Source organism: Myotis daubentonii, chromosome 12 (assembly GCF_963259705.1).
Source record: "Myotis daubentonii chromosome 12, mMyoDau2.1, whole genome shotgun sequence".
Lineage (NCBI taxonomy): Eukaryota > Metazoa > Chordata > Mammalia > Chiroptera > Vespertilionidae > Myotis > Myotis daubentonii.
The window spans coordinates 57,235,827-57,248,914 of NC_081851.1; the positions used below are offsets into that span (position 1 = coordinate 57,235,827).

The following is a 13,088-nucleotide window of genomic DNA, read 5'->3' on the forward strand; positions in this document are numbered from 1 at the left end:
GAATATTATTATTATTTACCTATACCACTTCCAGGTTGGATTGAATTTCAAAAGAAAACAAAATCAGATGAACAAATTACCTTCTTTTGTTTGAAAAGATACTTTTACAGAGAGATGTGTGTATTGTACATTGTGTGTATACATAAAGACTTATCCAATATAGATAGGTTACTGGTTGTTTTTTTCTCCCCTCTCCACCAAATGCCTTCCTTTTAAACCACTTAAATGTATTTCAGAATTGGAAAAATAGATCAAAACATCAGCTACCTCCGATGATTCCAAAGTTTCAACTTATGATACCTTAACCAACTTTAGAAACAAAGTTAATTATCTACATTCACAAAATAATTGTTTTAAGAAATAGTTTCCCACGTGACTAAGTTATCTGTATTTAAAAATCAATTTTAACAAAAACAAAACTCATATATCTGCCACTATTTAAAATACCCCGTAATTCTTGCAATTAATAATATCTGATGAAGGCTTATAGCAAAGTCGACAGTCTTGCAATCTTCATCATGGCAATTTTCTGACATGTCTATGTGTATCCATTCTGCCCTAAGATTAATATTGTGTACCATAAAAAGGGAATAAGAAACAGACTAGATTTTCTTTAGGCAAGACTTCTCGAAAATATTTTCCTTTTAGTTAATGAAAAAAGCCAAATCAATAGTTTTCTAAATTTTATATAAATACAAATGAATTTCTAATGGGTATTTTTCCAATATACCAAACCTGTTGTAAAATAAAAATTAAAAAAAAAGTACAACATGCATAGATTATTCCATATCACATGCTTTATTTGGACTTAAACACTTATAATTTCATTCTGAACACTTGATTGACATATATTTTGATGTATGTGTGTAGTTAGGCTATACAGAATATACAAATCAATTCTATACTTATAATACACAGATTTTTCAAACATTATTTTTCATAAAGAATACAGAGAAAGGAAAATTAACCACATATCCAAATAGCTTAGAACATCTAAAAATAAAACTACAGAAATGTAAAAATATAAACAAGTCAAAAAACACACATTATCATCCTTGAAAAAAAAAATTACAGGCCAGCATCTGCCATTCTTTGAAGAACTAAAATTACTAAAGAAAACACAAATTTAATACAAATTTATTACTATGAGTATACTAATATGTAAAATACTGTGAGGCAGTAAAATTCTACATTAACAAGTTTTTCCATAACATAATGTAATCTTGCTAATCAGTAATCTTAAAACCTATCTAGTATGAATTTAACTATTGATTTTAATAATTGGTAGCCTCATTTCTGGCATACAATATGAAATAACAATATTAAATTCAAAGTATATAAACAGCCAATTTTAACCTATCTGATAAAGGTGTATGCAAAGGCCTTCTTAAAAAACAAGGCTATATGAATATTAATAAAACTAGTTTACCAAGATTCAAATAACAAAATCGTTATATAAATGCACACATTGTACTTCCTAAGTAAAAACCATCAAATCAAAGATCACAAAAATATCCCCACAAATTAAAGTCATACTTTTTCATCACCCAAGTTTGTCCCTGCATCTTCATTACAGCTGTCTAAGTCAGCAAGATCACTTCCTGATTCAGTATGGCTTTCCTGCATTGTCACTGGGTTTCCAGCATCACTGTTCGAGGAAGTAGCTGCAGCAGCTGGTTCAGCAGGGCTTTCTTCTCCCTCTACTTTAGCTAGCCTGTAACTAGACAGCATCTCCTCCAGAAGTTGTCGGTAGTTTCCCCTATGATTAATTCTCATTTGCCTGAGAGCTTCCACCAATTTTCCCTGTGATCCACTCTCCTCTGCATCATCGGAGGCCTTTTTTTAAGATTCAAGACCCCAGTGTCAGTAGACAAACTAGGATATCACATGTATTTCATAACATATCACAGCAAAACACTCATTTTTCTGCCATGAGTAATATAGTGTAAGCACGAGAACATTTCATTAAATAAGTATCAAGTCTTACTTGTGTCAAATAATAAAAATTTCTAATAGAAATATCTCAAGTTATTTTTAGCAAATTACCATTAACTAATTTATGTCTCATATCACATTATAATTTGAAGTTTAACCTGAAGTTTACTCTGCGCTATTAGAATTCAACAGCAACACAAGCATTTCCTGAAAGTGACTTACTTTAAAACACAATTGGCTATAATGATTTAGTATAAAAGGGAAATTAGTGTGTAAAGCAATAGGAATGGACAGAAAAGCAGGCGTTAGAACATTAGTTTCTCTGTGATTTTTGCTACATGACAGGTAGGAGAGGAGATAAAAAAATATTAAACTATATAAAAGGAAATCGAATTTTGGGGAAATATTAAAATTTTCATGGATAAAAATTTTAGTTGCATTTTTGTCTTTAAAGAATTTAATAAAACATTTGTAAAAATAGACTAATCATTTTAAACATTACAATAAGGTATGAATAGCAAACTCCTTATCCTTTTATATTTTATTAAATTTGGGGAAACCTACAGCTTTCTACAATAGCAGCTACTGATTCTTGTTGGCGGAACAAGCTCTAACATCCAAGCTAATTAAAGTTAAGCTGAAAGAGTAAATGCCAGACAATCTTACATTATATGTCACCTGATGTGATGAATTAGGGAATACAGGGCCATGTCCTGTGTTCTTGCCAAAAATATTTAAAATAAATCTAATAAAACTAATTACTATTTTACAGGAAACAGAGACTAGAGAATCAAGTTAATGGACAACACAAGGAAACAATCGTTATTCTGAATGTAGGACATCCTATAAAAAGCTGGCTCAGATTCTTATTTAGTGCCAAGGGGGGAAAAGTATGGTCTTGATTAAAAACTTGCTTAACCCTTTTCGGTCCAACCTCGAGGCTGACTCAACAGACCAGGCGCTAGGAGCAGGTCCAACGTCGAGCAATAAGAACATTAAAAAGTTCAACATTCAATCCCATCAATTAATTTGGACCAGACTGTGAGAATTCTAAAAATAACATTGGACCGCAAAGGGTTAAAATGCTTGACTGAAAACTTAATAACCTGATTAGACTATGGTTCAAAATAATAACTATGATAGTCATTCTAGGGACAACTGGGACTTGATATTGAATTTATTACTAATTTTCTTAGTATAAGATTATGCTAATATAGAAAAATGTCATTTTTTTTTTTTAAAGATTTAAAAAATTGATTTTAGAGAAAGAGGTAGGGCGAGAGAGATGGAAACATCAATGATGAGAGAGAATCATTCATTGGCTGCATCCTGCATACCCCTACTAGGGATCAAGCCCAAAACCCAGGTGTGTGCCCTGACTGGGAATCGAACCAGCAACCTTTTGGAGCATGGGACGACACCCAATGAACTAAGCCACACCGGCCAGGGCAAAATGTCCACATTCTTATAGAGGTAACATTATGATGTCTGCAATTTGCTGTCAAAGGTTTACTAAAAAAACACAAACAAACACACAAACAAACAAAAACAATCAGTAGCCCTGGCCAGGTGGCTCAGTTGGTTGGAGCATCATCCCATACACCAAAAGGTTGTGGGTTCAGTTCCTGGTCAGGGCACATACTTAAGTTATAGGTTCAATCCCCGGTTGGGTGCATCCAGGACCCAACGATGTTTTTCTCTCACATCAATGTGTTTCACTCTCTGTCTCTCTCTCTCTCTCAAACCAATAAACATATCCTCAGTGAGGATTAAAAAAAAAAGGTAGTGTACACACACACACACACACACACACACACACACAAAGAGATAAAGCAAATACGGTAAAATGTTAACTATTGTTGAATCTAGGTAGAAGGTGTTCATCATGCTCATTTCAACTTTTCTATAGGTTTGGAAGTTCTCATCATAAAATGTTGGAAAAATAAAATACAAAAATAGTTAATAATATAGATGATCTGGCACAAATTCTTAAACATCTTTGGAGACTAAGACTCTATAATTCTATGACAAAAATATACTAATAAGCACAAAATAAAAGACAATATTTACAAGAAAAATGAGAGTACCTAAACACTTTTTATAAAAAGTGCCATGTGGCAAAAAGCAAGAGATGATAACTCTGTATAGCATATGTTTTATGTGTGTATATGATTGTGTTTCTGTTATTTTAGGATATCATATACTAACTGCCTGGGTGGAAAAGAAATACAACAATATACAGGAATGGGCAAAAGTAGGTTTGCAGTTGTGTGTATGGAAAAAGACATGAAGGTTATGAGGTTATGATTATTACAATAGCTTTATTAACTCAAAAGAATGGCACAGTGCACTTACCTCGTAAGTGCTCAAATTGCTGGCCTTCACTATTTACACTTTCTTATAGTCTCTAAAAATCCACCTGAGGTGGTTGAATTCAAACCTACTTTGCCCACCCCTATATAAATAATGATAATGGGTAATGAAGTTACAAATGCTTGTTTTCGTTAAATTCTCCAATTTTTTATATCAAGCATATTAACTGTCAAAATAATTTTATTTCCAAAATTTATTGTGTGGTGAGAACATAAAATGTGTTCTCTGTTAATATTTTTCATATTTACCTTTCCTTCTGTACTAAATAAAGATGTTTCCTAAATAAAGTTTCCCTTTTGAATCTATTCAGGAAAAGTTAAGATGGAATCATGATAAGTGCTTACTAATCATAAACTTTATCAGTCTTTAGTCAGGTCTGCCAAAAGGCTATTTTCTACTTAGTGGTAAATTACAAAGAACTTCTAATGAAGGGCAATCCCCTACCCCCATCTCCCGAAAACCTCAAAGCAAAAACTCCCTTTTTTTAAAAAAACAAAACAAAACACACACTTCTAGGACATTGAAACAAAATCATCTTCAATTGGGCAGTTGACTTACACATAGCGAAAGTGATTATCAACCCTGGTATTCACATAAGAATCACCTCTGGAGCTTTTAAAATTGTACAGATACCAAAGTTCTACCCCATTATATCCAGATTCAGTGGGTTGGGGTGATATATAATTCTGTGAATTGCTGTAGTATTAGTAGGGGGGAGGGAAGGATTTGCTTTTTAAAAACCACACTAAAACCAAAACTGTAAATTAAGTAGGGACGGGTTTATAATGGTTGGTATCATAGAACCACTGAATTGAAAAGAACTTGAGCTACTAACTACATTTAAAAGTCATTTTATCTTACAGCAAATTACATTTCCCTATCATATTAGATAGATGATATATGGGTGAAACCCTTTCCTTAGTCATTTCATTCGAGTCTTCAAAATACTATTACATAACCCTCTCATGGAGTTTCATTAATATCAGAACAGGAACCTATTATTATTTTTTAAATCCTCACCCAAGGATATATTTTTCATTGATTCTAAGGAGAAAGGAAGGGAGAGGGAGAGACAAAGAGAGAGAAACATTGATGTGAGAGAGAAGTATCGATCGGTTGCCACTGTACGCACCTTAACTGGGGACAGAATGGACATACAACCTGGGCTGTGCCTGACAGGGAATCGAACCTGTGATCCTGGTGTACTGGATGATGCTCTAACCAACTGAGCCACTCGCCCAGGGCAGGAACCTATTATTTACCTACACTTTCTTTACCTGAATTCATACATACATACATACATACATACATAGCACATCATGTATACACATCTATTACAGCAATTAATTCACCTTGCAACTGTTTACAAGTCTCTCCATTAGACTGTAAACTCAATGAATTAAATATAATTTCATATTACTTCCTGCATCCTCACTACCACCTACAGAAGGAAAATCGATTGTGCTAAGAACTATAGATGCATAATCTCATTTAATCCTCACAGGTACCCTAAGTAATAGGCATTTCAACACTAACTGAAGAAACTAAGGCTCAGACAGATTTAAGCTATTTGCCAGGGTGACAATACTAGTAAGCAACAGAGCTCAGTTTTGTGTTTAGGTGCAAATAACATCAATGTCCCTCTGAATGTTTGTTGAATACATTATGGTAAATAATAGGTTTTGCATAGTAAGTGCTCTATATAATTAAACACTAAATAAATATTGGTTAAAATGACTGTAAAACTAGGTCACAAATCATTTCATTTCAAGTCTATAAAGTATTACAAAGATTACAAAATGATAGAACCAAGAAAATCACATTAAATGAAATACTAAAATTATTCTTCAAAATCAATTTAAGGCAATTATGGAGATTGGAATTTAGGACTTTTCTCTCAGTTTTTGTAAGGTTTTACCTGTTATCTAGACTAACAAAGCTTAAAAATAAAATCTCTCATTATGAAAATACTGTCTTACACCAAATAAGACATAGGAATCTATATACCTCATAGAGCAAAAAAGGGAGGGAGACGGGAATCTAAGCACATTTTAAAAATAAAATTTCACTAGCTATTAATTGCAGCATTAAAAAAATGCAGTTGCCATAAGCAAAATTCTTCAAATGATTAGCTAAAACAATGGAGAAAAAGTAAACAATATTACTATACTTATTATGGAGTTTTTTTTGTGGAGTCCTATGCCCTGCTTGTCAGCTAAAAATAAATTTTAGAACTAAAGATTCTCAAATATGACTTCATGAAATACAATGACCAAATGAAGAATCTGATAAATTAGATGTTATTTATAAAGATCATGTAAAATTCAATTAATTTGAAATAATTTGAAAGAGTCACTTAAATGGTCAAGACCATACAGCTAAGAAATGATGTCAAATCGTATCTCAAAACACAGTGAATATAAAATTAGTGCATTTTTCCCTCCCTCCCTTCCTTCCTTATTTATTTATAGTTAGTACATTTTCAAATACATTTGGTCTACTCCAGTGGTTCCCAACCTTTTCTTGGCCATGCCCCACCTAAGCATCTCTAAAATCCTGATGCCTCCCCTGAGACATATAATTCTTTTTTTTTTTTAATATATTTTATTGATTTTTCACAGAGAGGAAGGGAGAGAGACAGAGAGAGTTAGAAACATCGATGAGAGAGAAACATCGATCAGCTGCCTCTTGCACATCCTGTGCCCGCAACCCAGGTACATGCCCTTGACCGGAATCGAACCCGGGACCTCTCAGTCCACAGGCTGACGCTCTATCCACTGAGCCAAACCGGTCTCGGCGACATATAATTCTTAATATTCAAAAAGTGAACTTCTGCCGAGACCGGTTTGGTTCAGTGGATAGAGCATCGGCCTGCGGACTGAAGGGTCCCAGGTTCGATTCCGGTCAAGGGCATGTACCTGGGTTGCGGGCACATCCCCAGTGGGAGATGTGCAGGAGGCAGCTGATGGATGCTTCTCTCTCATCGATGTTTCTAACTCTCTATCTCTCTCCCTTCCTCTCTGTAAAAAAATCAATAAAATATTAAAAAAAAAATAAAAAGTGAACTTCTGTTCACGTGGAGGAAGCCTAAAAAGCCATTAATTTGGTCTAAACAAGCTTCCAAAGAACATAGCATCCATGAAAGAAAAAAATAAAAGAATGAAAGGACAGCTGAAGCACCGAGGAAGAAATCCCTAAGAAATTGTTAAAAAAAAAAAAATGATATGAAGTGATATGAAAAAATAGCAAATAAAGTTTCAAAACATATAATAGAGAATTGAATGCATAAATATATTACAATATATATTTATATATTGTATGTAAGGCTCCTAGAACAATAAGAAATGCAAAAAATTCACTGTTAATAACTCATTCTTGATTGCCCCCCTTAAAAATCAAATTGCCTCCCTGTGGGGTGGAGGGTGTCCTATGTTGGGAACCATAAAAATGCTTTCATCAGTGAAAATGTAAACAAGAAACAATTTATAAAACACTAGTGTTCACACCCTGGCCAGGGTGACTCTGTTGGTTGGAGCATCATCCATATACCAAAAGGGAGCATTCGGGAGGTAACTGATAGTTGTTTCCCTTTCATATCAAAGCTTCTTTCTCTTTCTTCCTAACTCCCTGTAAATATCAATTAAAAAAAACAAAAACAGCCTAACCGGTTTGGCTCAGTGGATAGAGCGCTGGCCTGCGGACTCAAGGGTCCCTGGTTCGATTCAGGTCAAGGGCATGTACCTTGGTTGTGGGCACATCCCCAGCGGGGGGTGTGCAGAAGGCAGCTGATTGATGTTTCTCTCTCATCGATGTTTCTAACTCTCTATCCCTCTCCTTTCCTCTCTGTAAAAAAAAATAAATAAAATATATTTAAAAAAAACAAAAAACAAGTAGTATTCACAAAGTCCTAAAATTGTGATGTAAAAATGCAACAAGCAACTATCTTTATTGTAACTGACCTATTTAAAATTAAATTAAAAAAAGATTATATATAAAACTTAATAAGAAAACAGAATATGGAGATTTATTGGGCTTTTGTCCTGTCATTCCTTCCTTTCTCAAAAATCCAAATGCCTTAAAATGTTTTCGGATTAGGAAAAATAAAAATGTATATATAATGAAAAATAATGGATTAAAAAACCAGGCTGTACTGCTTACTTTCAACTTTATAAATTATTCCTCATCAAAAACAGAGTATCTTAAGACTATTAAACATGAGATTCACAAAAGAAAGGGAAATGATTTTCTTGGATGATACAGAGTTATACAGACAAATATCAAAATAGCTTAGATAGGCAGCATGAAAGGTGTAAAGAGAACAGTTTTTGGAGTTACTCTGACTTAGATTAAAATCTGGCTGCATGATTTACTTATCTTTGCAACCTAGGCAAGCTACTTCATCTAATTCTTCGACTTCTCTATATAAGAAGGATGTTGAGATTACCTATGATTGTATATGTATACTAGAGGCCTAGTGCATGAAATTCATGCATTGGAAGGATTGGGGGGAGAGAGGGAGGGGGACTCAGCCTGGCCTGTGACCTCTTGCAGTCCAGGACCCCTTGCTCCTATTGCTTGGCTTGCTGCTCCTTAGCAATGCCGCGGAGGCGGGAGAGGCTGTGCTCACCAGCTGTGAGCTCAGCTTCTGGCTGAGAGGCGCTCCCTGCTGTGGGAGTGCACTGACCACCAGGGACAGCTCATGCATTGAGCTTCTGCCCCCTGGTGGTTAGTGCACATCATAGTGACTGGTCGTTCTGGTCGTTCCACCCTAACAGTCATTAGGCTTTTATTATATAGATATACATATATGCATGTCTATGGCTTGGCACAATAGTAGGAGTTGGGTAAATACAAGTTCCCACTTTACCCTCGGAAAATCATCAACTTATATGGCTACTCAATCAGTGGTCTACTAATTCAAAAGCATTATATGTCTTCTTTGAGGGAAGAACTAACATTTTTGCATGAAAAATGTTCTGAAAATATACTTTCACACCAATTAGCAAACTTGAATTATTTTTTTTAAAAATATGTGACTTAAGGGTAGGCTTAGCAAACAACTACTAGAAATGAGTAAATAAAATTATTTCTTATTTAACAAGTATTTATTGAGTTCTCACCATTTGGTCAGGCACTGCTGTAGGTGTTGGAACTATAATCATAATAAATCAAATGAAGTCCCAGATCTCATAGAATTTATATTCTAGTCATAAAACACAAACTAGCATTTTAGAAGGAGGGTGATCTCAGAGCTCTGCCTAACTAATATAAGAACAACTTATAAAAAAAAAAAAAAAAAAAAAAAAAAAGAACAACTTATAGCCAAAATGTAGTTTTACTTTTTCTGGGCCTATAGGCAATTATTCTTTCGGAGTCACAGACTCCTTTGAGGAACTGAAAAAATCCCAGACATAATCATCATTAAAGAATATGTATATACACACATAAATATATTTGCAAAGATTTGGCAGGGAATCATGAACTCCTTGATTAAGAATTCCTCTGTAGACTCTCTTCTATAGATTTTGATTTTTAAAGTTGTGAAAATAATAGTGAACTTTCTGAGTATATTTTAATGATTTCACTTGTTACTTATATTCAACTCAGCTTTTTGAAATATTTATTAACCAAAAGTTTCTTTTTAATATAAGAAAAATTAATGAACTTTATTTCTAATGGTACTCCATATAGGCATTTATAGCAGAACAATTCTCTCTCTGATATAAAGTAGACATTTTAGGAATGTAGATGAATTTTTGATTCATTCTGACTAGCATTCTTTTTTTCAAGTTATTTTTAAAAACTTAATTTTATAATAGTTCCCCAACTGTCATCCCCTTTGAATTTCTATCACACTTTAGTCTTTCCTATTCTGCACATTAACTACTGGTTCCTGACACACTGTACTTCCTGGCAATATCTTCCACATGGCACAGATCTAACTTTGTTGAGAAGCATTTATGGAGCACATCTGTGCCAAATTCATTGCTATCATAGATCAAGAGCTAAAATTTTAATTACACATTTATAATTTCATTTTTTGTTTCTTTTGTATTTTTAGTACATTTCTGCTACTTGTGATTATGGGTCAACATTTTTCTAAGGTCATGATTTTCTGAAAGAATAAAGCATTGTTTCCCAAAATAAGAATCTGGGCTGCAAGTTAATTTTTATACTAAAGAGGGAATTCTTTAATCCATATATCTACCTACTAATAATGAATTTATACTTATCATCTGATTTCTGCAATTATTTCACAACTACTTAACACCCAGCATCTCTTGAACCCAGAGATTTCCAACCGGTGTGCCCTGGAGCTTTGAAAACATGCAATATCTGACTATTTAGTCAGGGGTACCAACCTCTTTTCCCTTAGACTGTCAAATAAAAAAAATGACAACAGCCAACACAACAATACTGTCCAGTGTGAATGAATCAGAATTATCCTTTTAAAAAAATTGTCAGGTGGGCTGCAGAATTTTTGTGATTCGTTTAGATGTGTCATGAGATGAAAAAGGTCAAAAAACACTGTTTTAACCTAATGCTACATGTTTCTTTTCTTAGTAATATATTTTTATGGATTTCAGAGAGGAAGGGAGAGGGAGAGAAAGAAACATCAATGATGAGAGAGAATCACTGACTGGCTGGCTGCCTCCTGCATGCCCCCTACTGGGAACCCAGCCTGCAACCCGGGCATGTGCCCTTGTCCACAATCGAACCCAGGACCTTTCAGTCCGCTCTACTCACTGAGCCAAACCAGCTGGGGCTGCATGTGTTTCTAAAAGGTTAAAATACCAGATATTCCTTTGAATCTATCTCTCTTATGCTCCAAACATATATGGTGCTGGCTCCTCAATTTAAAATATAAAGGTCCAAAGTCCTCTTCAAAGATACTTCTGATATCCTAAATTGTTATTTTTACCACAGCAGTTCTCTGTTCCATTAAAAAATCATGTCATTTCTTTCAAATATAGTTTCTATTTTGTTCTTGGCTCCCACATCTACTTGAGCTACCACCCTCCTCATTTCATGCCTGCTATTCAAATCATTCTTCTAATTCAATCTTTTCTCTGAAAATATTATTTTCCCAACAATCATTGCACAATGTGGTAATTAATCACATTCTCGATTTTGTCATTTTTTATTCTTTACTAAATGATGTGAAACATTTTTATTGTTTAACTTGTGTGTTTATATCTATATTGCAAGCTGCATTCATATCAAGGATGGGACCATGCCTTATGTTTTGCAGTCTCCTCACTACATGGTAGAGGAGTTTATCTGCTGACATTAATAGAAAGCTTATATCTAAAGATAATTTAGTATACAACTCCTTAATTTATACAGTCATATAATAATTACACTTAGGGTAAATTTTATATCCTGAGCATTTCCCCTCACCCTTCATGGTTATGTTGCCTATTTATAGTCACTATAAGTATTTTCTTTTTTAAAAAAAGTTTAAAAGTCATCCTCGGTATATATATTAAACAGAAATTTAGGGTTATAAAACACTTAAAAAATCTTGTTTGGAGAGAAAGCAGCCAATTTTTTGAAGGACCAAGAAATTCAGCAAGATATAATGAAATAATTTTTTTTTTTAAGATTACACATTGCGCCCTAACCAGTTTGGCTCAGTGGATAGAGCGTAGGCCTGTGGACTGAAGGGTCCCAGGTTCGATTCCGGTCAAGGGCATGTACCTTGGTAGCGGGCACATCCCCAGTATGGGGTGTGCAGGAGGCAGCTGATTGATGTTTCTCTCTCATCGATGTTTCTAACTCTCTATCCTTCTCCCTTCCTCTCTGTAAAAAATCAATAAAATATATATATATAAAAAAAGATTACACATTGGATTTCAAATACAGGAGGAAACAGGGATACTTAATAAATGAATCTTAACTAACTTTAAACAGCTTACTTTTTCTAACCAGTGGTGGGTATTATGTGGAACCTATAATCCAGCTGAAGAGGTAAGACTCTCTTCACTCCACTACCAATTCCCACCATTTTTTAAGTTATGGCAATAGCTTATCTTCAACTATTTGATTTAGAATTCTCTAATGTATCACATGTCATATCTTTATTTTAAAACTAGAAGGCCAGTGCACAAATTCGTGCACCAGTGGGGTCCCTCAGCCTGGCCTGTGGGATCGGCTGAAACCGGCTCTCTGACATCCCCCAAGGGGTCCTGGATTGCAAGAGGGTGCAGACTAGGCAGAGGGACCCTACCGGCACACAATCAGGGCTAGGGAGGGACACAGGAGGTTGGCCAGCTTGGGAGGAACCGCAGGAGGGATCCAGGGCATGTCCGGCCCATCTTGCTCAGTCCTGATCAGCCGGACCCCAGTAGCAAGCTAACCTAATGGTTGGAGCGTCTGCCCCCTCGTGGTCAGTGCAGGTAGTAGCAACGGGTTGAGCGGCCTTAGTATATCATTAGCATATTATACTTTGGTTGAACAGACGACTGGACACTTAGCATACTAGGCTTTTATTAGGCATATAGGATTAGTTTTCACAGCTTTAATATAATTCTTAATATTTTGAAGTAACTGCCACAAAAGACTCAGAATCACTGCTCTAGACTAACAAATAAAATCTATTAATACGTAGCATCACTTATTTTCAACACATTTTACAATGTATTAATTGTAAAATTTTCCTTGACAAGACACTTTTATTGTTAAGAAAAGATAAATTATATGATACTGCTATGCAATAATGAACCCTGGAAAACAATGCAATTGAGATTATACATAATTTCTACCAGTGCCTGATGTCT

At 34.7% G+C, this 13,088-nt stretch overlaps 1 protein-coding gene across 4 annotated transcripts in view; it reads right to left on the reverse strand.

Annotated features, from left to right (window-relative positions):
- Positions 1 to 13,088, reverse strand: part of PPM1B (protein phosphatase, Mg2+/Mn2+ dependent 1B) — a 70,277-nt gene that overhangs the window by 12,059 nt on the left and 45,130 nt on the right. The window contains exon 6 of one of the 4 annotated variants that reach the window (XM_059659958.1): positions 21 to 1,836. The exons of 2 other annotated variants lie outside the window; for them this stretch is intronic. In XM_059659958.1, the coding sequence (XP_059515941.1) occupies positions 1,531 to 1,836 (306 nt within the window). In that variant the 3' untranslated portion in view covers positions 21 to 1,530. Of the gene's footprint in view, positions 1 to 20; positions 1,837 to 3,814; positions 3,839 to 13,088 lie in introns of those variants that run through there. One more of the 4 variants, XM_059659961.1, reaches the window with a different exon arrangement.